This window comes from Triticum aestivum, chromosome 7A (genome assembly GCF_018294505.1).
Source record: "Triticum aestivum cultivar Chinese Spring chromosome 7A, IWGSC CS RefSeq v2.1, whole genome shotgun sequence".
Lineage (NCBI taxonomy): Eukaryota > Viridiplantae > Streptophyta > Magnoliopsida > Poales > Poaceae > Triticum > Triticum aestivum.
This window is the reverse complement of record NC_057812.1, coordinates 693670411-693681981: the sequence shown is the minus strand read 5'-3', so window position 1 is coordinate 693681981 and position 11571 is coordinate 693670411. Positions and strand designations below refer to the sequence as shown.

At 44.6% G+C, this 11571-nt stretch overlaps 1 protein-coding gene across 1 annotated transcript; it reads right to left on the bottom strand.

Moving 5' to 3' along the window:
- Nucleotides 1-1674: 1674 nt before the first annotated feature.
- On the bottom strand, nucleotides 1675-9685 carry LOC123149400 (ubiquitin carboxyl-terminal hydrolase 42). The gene is made up of 11 exons (XM_044569057.1): nucleotides 8907-9685; nucleotides 6708-6885; nucleotides 6524-6627; nucleotides 6347-6432; nucleotides 6094-6262; nucleotides 5883-6006; nucleotides 5557-5714; nucleotides 4876-4960; nucleotides 4584-4793; nucleotides 4438-4499; nucleotides 1675-3769 (listed from the first exon to the last, which is right to left on the bottom strand). The coding sequence occupies exons 1-11, from the start codon at nucleotides 9269-9271 to the stop codon at nucleotides 2128-2130; spliced, it is 3183 nt and encodes a 1060-aa protein (XP_044424992.1). The 5' UTR covers nucleotides 9272-9685; the 3' UTR covers nucleotides 1675-2127.
- Nucleotides 9686-11571: the final 1886 nt, after the last annotated feature.

The following is an 11571-nucleotide window of genomic DNA, read 5'->3' as shown; positions in this document are numbered from 1 at the left end:
GGGCTTGCCGGCCTTTCGCTCGGCCCAGCCCATGTCATGTTTTTTTTTTTTTGCAAATCCTTACTCGTGTTGTTCTTGTGCCTTATTTTTGCGGGATCTTGTTCTCGGCTCGCTGCATTGTGTTGTGATGTGCTTCTTGATATCCCCTTATCTCCCATGTCCTGCTTCGATGTGGATTTATGTTTGTAACACTGTGTGATGTGGAGTTATCCCTTGTTGACACTAGGAAGCATGTGTGACGCCAAGGAGACATTCGTGTTTTGGTACGATTGGCTGTCAGGGGGATGGTTGATAACATCATTGGTGGTGTCGAGATTGCCATCGTGTTTACTTCTCATGTTTCATTGGTTTTGTGTTTTTGGTCATCTTTGCGACTTCCTAGATGACCACAAGTGGTTTGAGCGCCAAGGCAGGGTATTTCTAGGTGCCTGACACCATGGTAGTCCCGTACTTTCGGCACAAGGTGGGATCATCGGCCCTATGCCACTTTGGAGTGGGAGAGGTTCCTGGTTTGTTAGGCTCCGGCCGGCGAGGAGAGGAAAAACTTGTTGGTTGAGGCGGTCACATTGGGCGCCAACCACCAAGGTGAGGTATTTCAAGGTACATCACACCACCACCATCCTGGGATTAAGCCATGAAGCGGGGTTGTCTGCTATTTCCTCGGCCCAGCCCATACTCTCAAGTGTTGACCGGCTTGCTGTGTTGCCCTTCCTTTTCTTCTATTTGCGGCAACTGGTGTTGCGTGTCACCGTGTTGGCATGTGGGCGGCCACCACCAACGGGTGCTCCTGCTTGGGCGTGACGGCGACCGTCTCGATTGGCTCCATCGTGGCGGTGGACGTTGAAACGGGTGGGAACTAGGGGGCGGAGAGGGTGGGATAGGGCAGGCTTTCGCGCGGAAATGCCGTGGAAATGTCCAAATGTGCAGGCTCCTCCTCGGTTTTGGCTGGGTCCGGGACGTCAAACGCCTATGTGGCGGTTGTCCGAACGCCCGCAAACCTCCCCTAGCTTTGCTTCCGGATTGTGTGACTTAGGACGTCTGGTCCACGGACGCTCGATACACGGCGTTGGATGCGTTGTCCGAACGATTACAAACCGATGCACGGCGTCGGAGTTGCCCTAACCAAGCCAAGGCGAGGGAACTTGTTGATTTGGTGTGGGTGGCGTATCCATGGCTTTGCTCCGACCATCATGCGATTTTGTATATTTATGTGTGTGATTTCTGAGTTAGGCGGAACAAATTCATAAAAGTATACATATCTCGTTTAAATAAAGGAGTCAAGGAATCAAAAGAGGCGGCGTCCTGACTCTGCTTTTGTATGTCCTATAAGAGAGAAGAACCTACATAAAACTTTCAACTTCTACACAAAACTAAATAAAGACACTTTCATGTTAAATAAGCCTACTGTTGCATATTCAACACAAAGAAATTTGCATTAAACAGTTGTTCCCCAAATTACTTCTAAATCAACACAACTGACCATGATAACTAATAAGAGTGAGGCAGAATCGTCGAAATCCTATTCCCCAACTAAGCATCTAATACACTTGCTACTTCTGTTACATGATGCAAGCAATTTTTTCAAAGATAAAACAGCAACAAACACTTTGTCAACCAGCAAAAGTTCACCGCAGTGCAAGAGAAATATAACATGCACCGGCAGTCGACAGAAAATGAAGAAACTAAAGTGAACAACACAATCAGATCATTTCCTCTACAATTGATTGATTAAGCTTCCATGACAAAGCAAGTCAGCACTTGTGTTTATTCAAGCTAACAAGGTAAACGAAAAGAAGGTAAGCCTAGACTCTGCTATGTACCTAGCAATAATGGCAACAAGGGAGAGAAACATGGCACCAGGGGAGCATCTGAGCCTCTGCAAATTGTGTGGAGGCCCAGAGACACCCCTCCACCCCTCTGACAAGTGGGAGCCACGAGGGACACCAAAAATGGTGGAGGGGAGGCAAAACTACTACTGTATCATCCAATTTTTGCAATGGCAGGTAACCTATCCAATCAGCCACTTCTACCACTTCCTTGCCCATGGCTCCTCTTCGGGTTATCTACCTTCAGCTTTCATTGCTCGTCCATGCTACTCTCATCAAAATATTTTGAGGTGGTTAATCTTCATCGCAGACCGTCATGGGCAGGAGCGGCGGGTGACTTGACGACGTGGTCAGCATCTTCGGACCCCATGCCATGCGTATCGAGAGTTCCATTGCTGACATTTTGTTCTCTGAAGACGACATCTTTGATATCCAGAACTCCATGTCCGTTTTCATCCATTTGGCAACTGCTGTCATGCATATCAAGGGTTCCATTGCTACCATTTTTTTCACCATGGATGCCCTTCTTGGTGCCCACGAATGCGTGCCCGTTTTCATCACTGTGACCACTCACATCATGAACGGAAGCTGCTCCATGTTGGGCATCAATGCCATTTGTGGTGCAATAGGAACTCCGCCTTTCTTGTATCTTGTCAGGTAGTAGTGCTGCAGCACCAACATGTTCTTGCTCCCTGGAAGTGTTACTGCTCTGCAGATCACCCATAAAGCTTGCAGCTGCAGACTCCCTGGAACGCTTCGCAAGGAATCCAGGAGACATGCCCATGCCACCTGTGGTGCTTCGAGGTGAAGAATTGGTATTTGATATGCCGTTGCCATTCACAGAGGATGATGATGATGGTTTGCCATTTCCATTACTAAATGGCAACCCATCATCAACTTTGACTGCTTTCTCTCCAGAACGAGGATTTGCAAGGAAACCACGTGGGAAGAATGACATTTCCCCTTTGCTTGTATTATTCCGATTTGGGTTGCTGCTTGATGGTGATCTGTAAGGCCTTGGATTAAATCCCCTAACAGAAGGTACATCTCTCTTTGCTGCATCCAAGGAATAATTGTCGGATTGTGTATCACCATTGACAAGAACTCCGTTGCTAGGAGTCACAAACACGTCCCCATTGCAATGTACACTTCCATTTGCTGAGGATGGGCTGCCGCCAAGGGAGTTGGCAATAAGTCCTTGCTCTGGCCTGCTGAGATGTTCATTACAATGACCATCTATTTTTTGGGAGGAAACTGCCATGCTGCCACCATTTTGACACTCTTCCCTAGAGTCGGACTTCTTTCTTGAGGGTTTGTCAAGGAAACCAATAGAAAAGAGTGGTTTTGGTTTTCCTGCCATACAATTCTCAAAGGTTGGGACTGATGTTTTGTTGCCTATCACTCCAACTGAATCACCTAAGATAGGTTGTTGTTGCACATTCTGTGTTTCAACTTCTGTTCCAGCTTCCATATCAATATCCATGTAGTCAACTGAATCAATACCTGGGGCAGGTTCCTTGCATTCCTCTTCAGAGGAATTAACTGAAGAGGATTCACATGCATAATTGCCAAATTGGTCAGCTCTCATGGTATTGTTGCCTTCTAACAGAGAACCTGAGTCTCTAGTATCTTCTTCAAGGACATGTAATGCCGATGAAATTGGCTGATGTATACTTTCATTGGTAACGAATTTGTCTCTCTCAATGTTCATATGCAAATCCAGGTCTGATACCTGGTCGACGGTATCCATTCTATGCAGAGAGTCATTGCTGGATTCAGAATCTTCTCGTAGATCCTCTGAAGGCTTTGACAATGATTCACATTTTAATGACACATCCTCAGGTATCAAATGATTTTGTCCATTTAAAGGAGGCACTTTGCACTGTTTCTCCTGTTTTATTGGTTCTTTGACTGGAAGAAGTGGTACAGGACGAGCTGTTCTCCTGCAGAGTCGTAAAGGGAAAAGGCAAGTTTGTAAGCCCACACGTCCAGAGCATTTTAGCATAGTCTCAGACAGGTAATACTAGTTATATTCGTGACAAAAATGGATTAAATGGAGAAATACCACAAAAAAATGTGAACAAAACAAAATAAGGAAATAAGACAAATCCGGAACATTTTAATGTATTAAAAAAATTACGAAATTTTATGAAATAAAACTAGTTAGAACAGTCACAGACAAAATGATACTGTACTAGTTAAATTTATGAAAAATAAATTGTGGAATAAACAGAGAAATAATTTTTGCACGAGACAAAATAATGAAAGTATGATAAAGAAAGAAAATTCGGTGGTCAGGAAAGTTCCATCTGGCAGCTGTTATCCTAAAATGGTGAAGCCACATATTATACAACAACAGAACAATATGGAGGCACATATTATATGAAAGGTCTTTCTTTTGCATAATAGTGTATGTTGTTGGAAATGAAGATGACCACACAATTCTAGAGTATAAAATATGCAAAGATCAGCAAGGAAGTAGATATAATCAACTCAAGCTTACATCAAGTAGCAATAGAAAAGGACCTGGATTCAGGTAAGATGTATATATGTGACATTCCCCCTTTCAGTAGAAATTGATTCCCTAGACGAGGACATACATGATAATTACCTGCTATATAGAAGCATATAGGCACCTTGAGCATGTACTTCCTCCTCGTCAACAGCCATCCCCTACAAATCAAAGCAAGAAAATGGATCAACTGGAATTACGACTCACATATATCTGTATGGTTATAATATAGAGTGAACATGTACCTTGCAGTCATCCAATTTAAGCCAACGTCCTCGATAATGTTTTATGTAGCATATATAATGCCCAAAAAACGAAGCATTCAGCATATCCAGATGAACAACGACAGCATATAGATCATACTGGTCAGTTCCATCAGTGGTGCTCATGTATGGAGTTAAATCTAACTTCGTAGGGAATGTGACTTTCTTGTTCAGTTTTCCAAATCTACCACTCTGATAACCACAGAAAAGCATATTAGGTGCCACTTTCATAATACAACAGCATGATATAGTTCTAACAGGCTGATGTCCTAACCTGGAATCTTTTGAGAGTAATAGTGAGTATATTTGGAGCTTGATGAACTGTGAGATGTTTCCGTGCTTTAACATAGTCATTACATCTGCACAAAAGTAGACAATATTTTAGAAAAAGATGGCATTTGATTCAGATTGTGAATCTGAAGTCTACAATGTCTGTAAAGTATGTTTGGAGCTTGCTGAACTGTAAGATGTTCAATACTTAAATCTGAAGTCTACAATGTCTGAAAATAGATAAACGTTAGCAAAAGAGAGAAGGGTCTGAACAACAAATGCATCACTTGTGCTTGCCAAAAATATGTAGTAGACCAAGACTGAGGATGGATGGCTCCAGGTAATTAACATAATCAAATTACTCCAGCTTTAAATCAACTCTTATTTAAATTCAAAAAGTATATACTAAGAATATAATCACCAACTCACAGAATTTCACAAGACATAATCAGGCTAAATTCCTGGCTATTTATAGCATTATTGAAAGTAATGTCTCATCATGTATTTTCGGAAGACATCAACAGACCAAGTGAACATCATTATGTACAAATCCTTAATAGTTAATAAGAACAAGCCGGTCTCAGCATATATATGCCCAAACTAAATCATATATAAAAAAAAATATGAACCTGTAACATTTGTTGCTACATAACATAAGTGTGCAGATGCTGTAAATAGGACTTACCCATCACATTTGTACTTATTGTCCCCATCAAGCCACTCTATAGCAGTGAACTGATCCAAGCATTTTTCCAAGGATTCAGCATCACCATGAATTTCAACTGTCAAGTCCATCATATTCTCATAGCGATTTGAGACCATACCACATGCAGTACACTGAACCTGCACATACATCCCATTTAAATGTTAGGCATTTGATGAATGCAACAGATGCATACTGAAAGACATATCCCTTCAGAATTTAAAGCTGATTAAAAACAGAGCAATCAGAAAGGCAGACTCATTGATTATAAATTAAAATATTAAACTAAATGTGGAAACAAATGGGACCTGAGATTGCAGACGACCGCCAAATATGTGCTGAATAACAGTTGTCTCCTGGGTGCTATGATCTACGACCTTCTCACCTCCAAATTCGTCAAGGCAAGCTGATTGCATCTTATCTATTGCAAACCTATAAATAGAACACGCAGCACATAGCATTCAAGACAATACAAGAGAGAGATAGCAAACCCACATACAAGCACATAAAGTAATTCACCTCATAAATTCATGAGCATCTTCCTGCCTACCAAAGCCAAGGTTGCCACCAATATTTGGTAAATGAGAAAGAATGTTCGTGGGAGCAAATGGGTGTACACTATCAAACGCTCTTTGAATATGAGATTGCAGCTCACATAAGAAACACCAATCTTCATGTCTTATAGCACCTGAAAATGTTGAGTTGCGTAGAACTGTTAAGATAAAGCTAGATGTTACTACATATTACATGACCATCGTAAACCATCACTTACATTGCCTATAATGGTCCTTTCCTAATAGATAGGCCACAAGTGGCCTTGTGTATGACAGACATTGTAAAACCACATTGGCAAAGCAACTGCACAAAAGGAACAAGAACTATTAGATATTCTAAGCAAGTGTTTGTCAAGCAAAAGGTGGGGCAAAGATAGTATATTATTCCAACATACCTGTTGCCACAGTTCACAAGCCCACAAGTTAAAAAATCGCTGTATTTCGAATCATTGCACTTCCAATTGTACAGCTTTAAAAAATCATCATAAGGATAGATGACCTGTGAATGGAACATGAGTTGAAAATCTGTTTCTTCATCCAAGTGCAAAGAATTTCTAGGTCAAGAGTATAATTGCACACCTTGTTTAATTTTCGATGGCCAGGCACTAATGAGATACCACGATGGCCAGAGACAGGTGACTTCTTACTGTTGGCCTCAACTCCACAGGGTAACTTGTCAATAGGATCCAATAATTTCATTTGTTTGCACTTGAATTTGTGATCAGATTGCCAATGCTTTGACTGACATTCTCCAGAACTAAATAAGAGCATAAATGTAAGACATATATGCTCAGGAGAAATATAGCAGCATGATACACTAGTGTAAAACTATGTGATATTGATGACTGGAGGCTAGTTAGACAACAAAACAGTGTATAGAAACTCCAAGGATGTGAGTTGGGACAACCTTCAGGCAAATGATCTGTTGTTCATGAGTCTATTCAATTGATGTATCATAACAAGCAACACCAAGGGTATAACAGCGCATTGAAAGATGAAAATGTATAACTTTGCTATGGGCCAAAATTACCAAACATTACAAAATAAACCAAAATACACAAGATGAACTCCATTTTTGTTACAACCAAACCAGGCAAAAATCTTTTATAACAAAAAACTTCTCTGTTTGACGTGTGGAAACGATCACCATCTAGATAAGAGAAATTCATCAGTACGCCATATATTACATGATAATAGATAGGCAGTCACTTGAAACAATCCAAAACCGCACAAAGTATGAGAGCCTTAGTGACATTAAATACTTAAATTCCGATTGTCCTGTCCAAACACTAACCAAATCAACCGATTACTCATGATAAAACGCAGAATAGAGAATAACATCTTTGCTTTCTTTTAGAAGAAAAGGTATAGGATAAGAAAAATACAAAAGGGGGGATAGTTCTTGAAGATATACACTTCTGTTAAGCACTATTTTCAACTCTATATGTTGCCTGGTTGTTCCCCAAATACGCCTCGGAGCAAACTTCCGATGCTGTTTGGATTTGGACGCAATGAAATCAATATTGGGCAATGACCAAGTTCAAATACATAGCCTCCGACTATCAAAGACTGCACCGTTTTCACATGCATCTGAGGAAACAAACTAATATCTATGCCCTGCTATGCAGGCCCTAGCAGGCTAGGACGTACACAACCAAATCGCACAAGGAACAAGATTTCAATGTTGTATGTATGTCTTGGATCCTCAAGAACCACTAAAATCACTGATCCTGAAGACTAAATTACCCAAGCATCAAAGAAACAAGAGCAAAATCACAACTCAGTCATCATGGACAACTGGGGTAAAGCCAAGAATCGTGAAAGATCCCTGCATAATTGCATGCACCAACTGCAGGATCATCACTCAATAATCTCCCAAGAACAGATGTTTCCATCAACTATGTGTGTCTTGGATCCTCAAGAACCACTTAAATCACCGATCCTAAACACCAAATTACCCAAGCCTCCAAGAAACGACAGCAAAATCACAACACATAGGGGATGTTTGGTTCGTGACTAACTTAGCCAAAGATTGCCACAACTAAGGTTAGGCAAGTTTGACCAACTTAGTTGAGTGTTTGGTTCAAGCCACACCTTAGGCAAGCCACACTTGAGCCCCACATGGCATACACACAAAAAGTGTGGCAAGATTCCTTTAGGCTTGCCAACTTGTGGCTCTCATTTTGATGAACTAACCTTAGGCAAGCTTGGCAAAAAAATGTGGCAAAGTGTGGCAATACTAGTCTTAGAACCAAACAGGCCCATAGTCATGGACAACAGGGGTAAAGCCAAGAATCCTGAAAGATCCCTGCATGATTGCATGCACCAACTGCAGGATCACCACTCACCTTGAGTGGTGATCCTGCAGTTGGTGCATGCAATCCTGTTCTTGAGAGCCTCAAGAACAGGGGTTTCCATCAACTATGCATGTTCTGGATCCTCAATAACCACTATAATCACCGGTCCTAAACACCAAATTACCCAAGCCTCCAAGAAACGACAGCAAAATCACAATTTCACAATCATGGACAGCAGGGGTAGGACCAAATTGCCCAATGCATCCAAGAAACTACAGCAAAATCACAATTCACAGCCATGGACCACAGCAGGGGTACGGCCAAGAACCGTGAAGGATCCCCGCACAATTGCACGCATCGACCACCGAATCGCAGAAAGGGGGAGACGAGCTCGGCGAGAATGCATGAATCAAGATCACGCGCACAGCTAGGCCATACCAAGAAACAGGGAGGGGGAGGGACGGGGGGAGAGGGGGCGCACCAGTATCGCATGCGCTTGCAGCCAGAGCACTTCTTGGTGCCGGCGGCGCCGCACTGGGCGCAGGGCCCGAGCTCGGGCGCGGCGGCCTGCAGCTGCCCCCCCTGCCCCAGCGGCGAGGAGGGGGGCGGCTGCTGATCCCCCTGGGGCGGCATCGCGTAGGCGGGCGCGATGTGGTGGTGGTGGTCCTCGTAGGCGGCGGCGAAGCCCGCGGCGTCGACGAGGAAGTAGCGCGAGGCGGCGCGGCGGAGCGCGGCGGCCGCGGCGGCGAGGAGCACGAAGCCGACGAGCGCCGCCTGGATCACCGCCGGGAAGTCGAAGTCGAAGTCGAAGCCTGGGCCGCCCCCGCCGATCCCGCCCCCCGGCATCTAATATAGCGCCCGGCCGCCACCAGGAGCAGCGCTCGGTTAGGGTTGCGCGCCCAGCCAGCACCCCCGCCGCCACCGACCATCCGCGCGGGTCCGACCCGGACTCCAACTCGAGTCCGACCCGCCCGGGTCGCTCTCGCACCGGACCGGACCACTCCCCCGCCGGGGCCGGGAGGGGGCAGGCGGCCGGATGCTGCCGCGGCGACGGCGGCGGCGGGTGGCCCCGGCCGCGGTGGCTGGCGGGTGGGGGCGGGAGGGGCGGGGCCCGGGCGGCAGCGGGAGCGGGAGCGGGTCAGTCAACCGCGGACGGGCTCGAGGGAATGGCTTGGGGGGTTGCGGGGAAGTGAGGCGACTGGCGTGCTGTCGTCTCTGCTCTGCTCCTCGGCCCTATGCGTCCATTGTCTCCAACTTCTCTCTGGAACCAACGATGGGGATGGGAGATGCCAAGAGGCAAGAGAGTCTTCTAGGCACGGCCGGATGGGATCCATCATTCATGGGAATGGGGAATGTCTTTTCCTGATAATGATCCCAACAAATCGGGTACTACTAGATTTTTCCCTTTCTTTTCACATGTTATCTTTTGGGCAATTGCTTGTCTCCATAGTGTACTTTCCTTTCTTCAAAATAATTAGGAACAACAAAAAAAGGAGCCTTAACATTTCCTTTCTGCTATGCCTGTTATGCTGCTGCAGCAACAACGACAACTGCAATATGGTCCTTCTCCCGGTCAGTTCCAAGGTGGGTCTCATTTTCAAGGGTATGGGGAAGGGCAATCAAGCACCTGCCGCCGGAATTCCCAAAACCCTCAACAGAAAATGAAGAACAAGAGCTTCGATTCTCAGAAGGAGCAACAGGGGAAGTCAAGAAGTGTTGATGAAGCAGGCAGTGGTCAAAATAGGAAAGAGGGGGCTGTCATCAATTATGATAAAAAAAAGAGGAAGGATGTGATGTGTTACAACTATGGAGAGCCGGCTCACTTTGTTGGGACTTGTCCATTGCCCAAAAATCGTTTCATTTGTCACAAGTCTGGGCATCACATGGACAATTGTGTGGAATGGTACAAACCTCAAGTTGTTGCCCAATACTATGGCAGTGCCAATGCTGGACTGGGCTTCTTCCACATTGAGTCTGGACACAAGGATGCTGTTAAGTGGCTTAACCTGTCTAATGTGTGTGTTGCTGTGATTGAGGAATGTTCTATCTCTACTCGAGAACTGAAGCGAAACTTCTCTGAAATCGGGAAGACTAACTGGCCATGGCAGGTGAGACAGCTGACTGAAAAAATGCTTCCTGGTCAGGCTTCCACCGGATAAAAAAAGTAAAGGATTTAGTTGAGCTCCCCTCCATCAATCTTAGAAAAAGGGGTTATTGTGTCTTTTGACAAATGGGATGGTGAAGAGGTTGCTTATGTTGAGCTTCAAGAGGTGTGGGTGTCTATGGTGGGGATCCCTGTCAATAAACTCACATGGAAAGTAATCTCACAAATTGCATATATTTTGGGCATCCTGGTTAATGTTGACTGGCATGAGATCTTCAGATGTTTTTATGAAAAGGTCAAAGTTCAGGTTGTTGTGAGAGATGTGTCTAAAATTCCCTCCGAAAGGCTAGTTGAGATTGATACAGAACTATTTCTTATCTCTTTTCTGGTGGAAACAGAATCTGTCTTCGAGGTGGCTAACACCAGGACAGAAGAGAGAGAGAGAGAGAGAGAGAGAGAGAGAGAGAGAGAGGGAGGGAGAGAGAGAGGGAGAGGGAGAGAGAGAGAAATCTGATGAGGACTTACTAGAGGGAGATCCTGAGAAAGATATGCAGATGCAGGGACCAAAACCTATGGAGACTGACAAGAACAAGAACCAAACTGCATGTGGTCAGCCTCAGAACTCCCACAAAGCTCCCTCTAGCTCCAAAACACCTATGGAGTTGATGAACTCTCTGGAACAAAAGGTGCAAAGTGTTATCTTAGGTCTGAGTGAAGCTAGCAATGCAAAGAAAGATGTGCAGCAAAAACAGCCTACTGAGAACATTGGTACTCGGTTACTTGAGCAGTTTGATGCGGAGTCTGATGGGGAGGCCACAATCTTAGAGGCTCCAACCCAGCAGCTTCCACATCCTTTAGACAAGGCCAAAAATTGGGCCCTGTGGTGGCGCCAGGGTGGGTGCTAGAATTAGAAGAGATGGGAGAACTACCATACAAAAGGTTGAAGATCTCAGAAAGCTCAAAGACCTGGAGATACCTAAAGGTAATAGAAACTCTAATTCCTTTTCTACATTTAATGATGATGCATTAATGTTGAAAGCCA

What these genes read in the sequence shown, in the direction of transcription:
- LOC123149400 (XM_044569057.1), bottom strand. Translation starts at nt 9,271, where the DNA reads ATGCCGGGGGGCGGGATCGGCGGGGGCGGCCCAGGCTTCGACTTCGAC. An exon ending in TGCAAGCGCATGCGATACTG is followed by an intron (nt 6,886 to 8,906) that starts GTGCGCCCCCTC and finishes GCTCTTATTTAG; the next exon opens with TTCTGGAGAATGTCAGTCAA. An exon ending in TTACTCTCAAAAGATTCCAG is followed by an intron (nt 4,794 to 4,875) that starts GTTAGGACATCA and finishes TGTGGTTATCAG; the next exon opens with AGTGGTAGATTTGGAAAACT.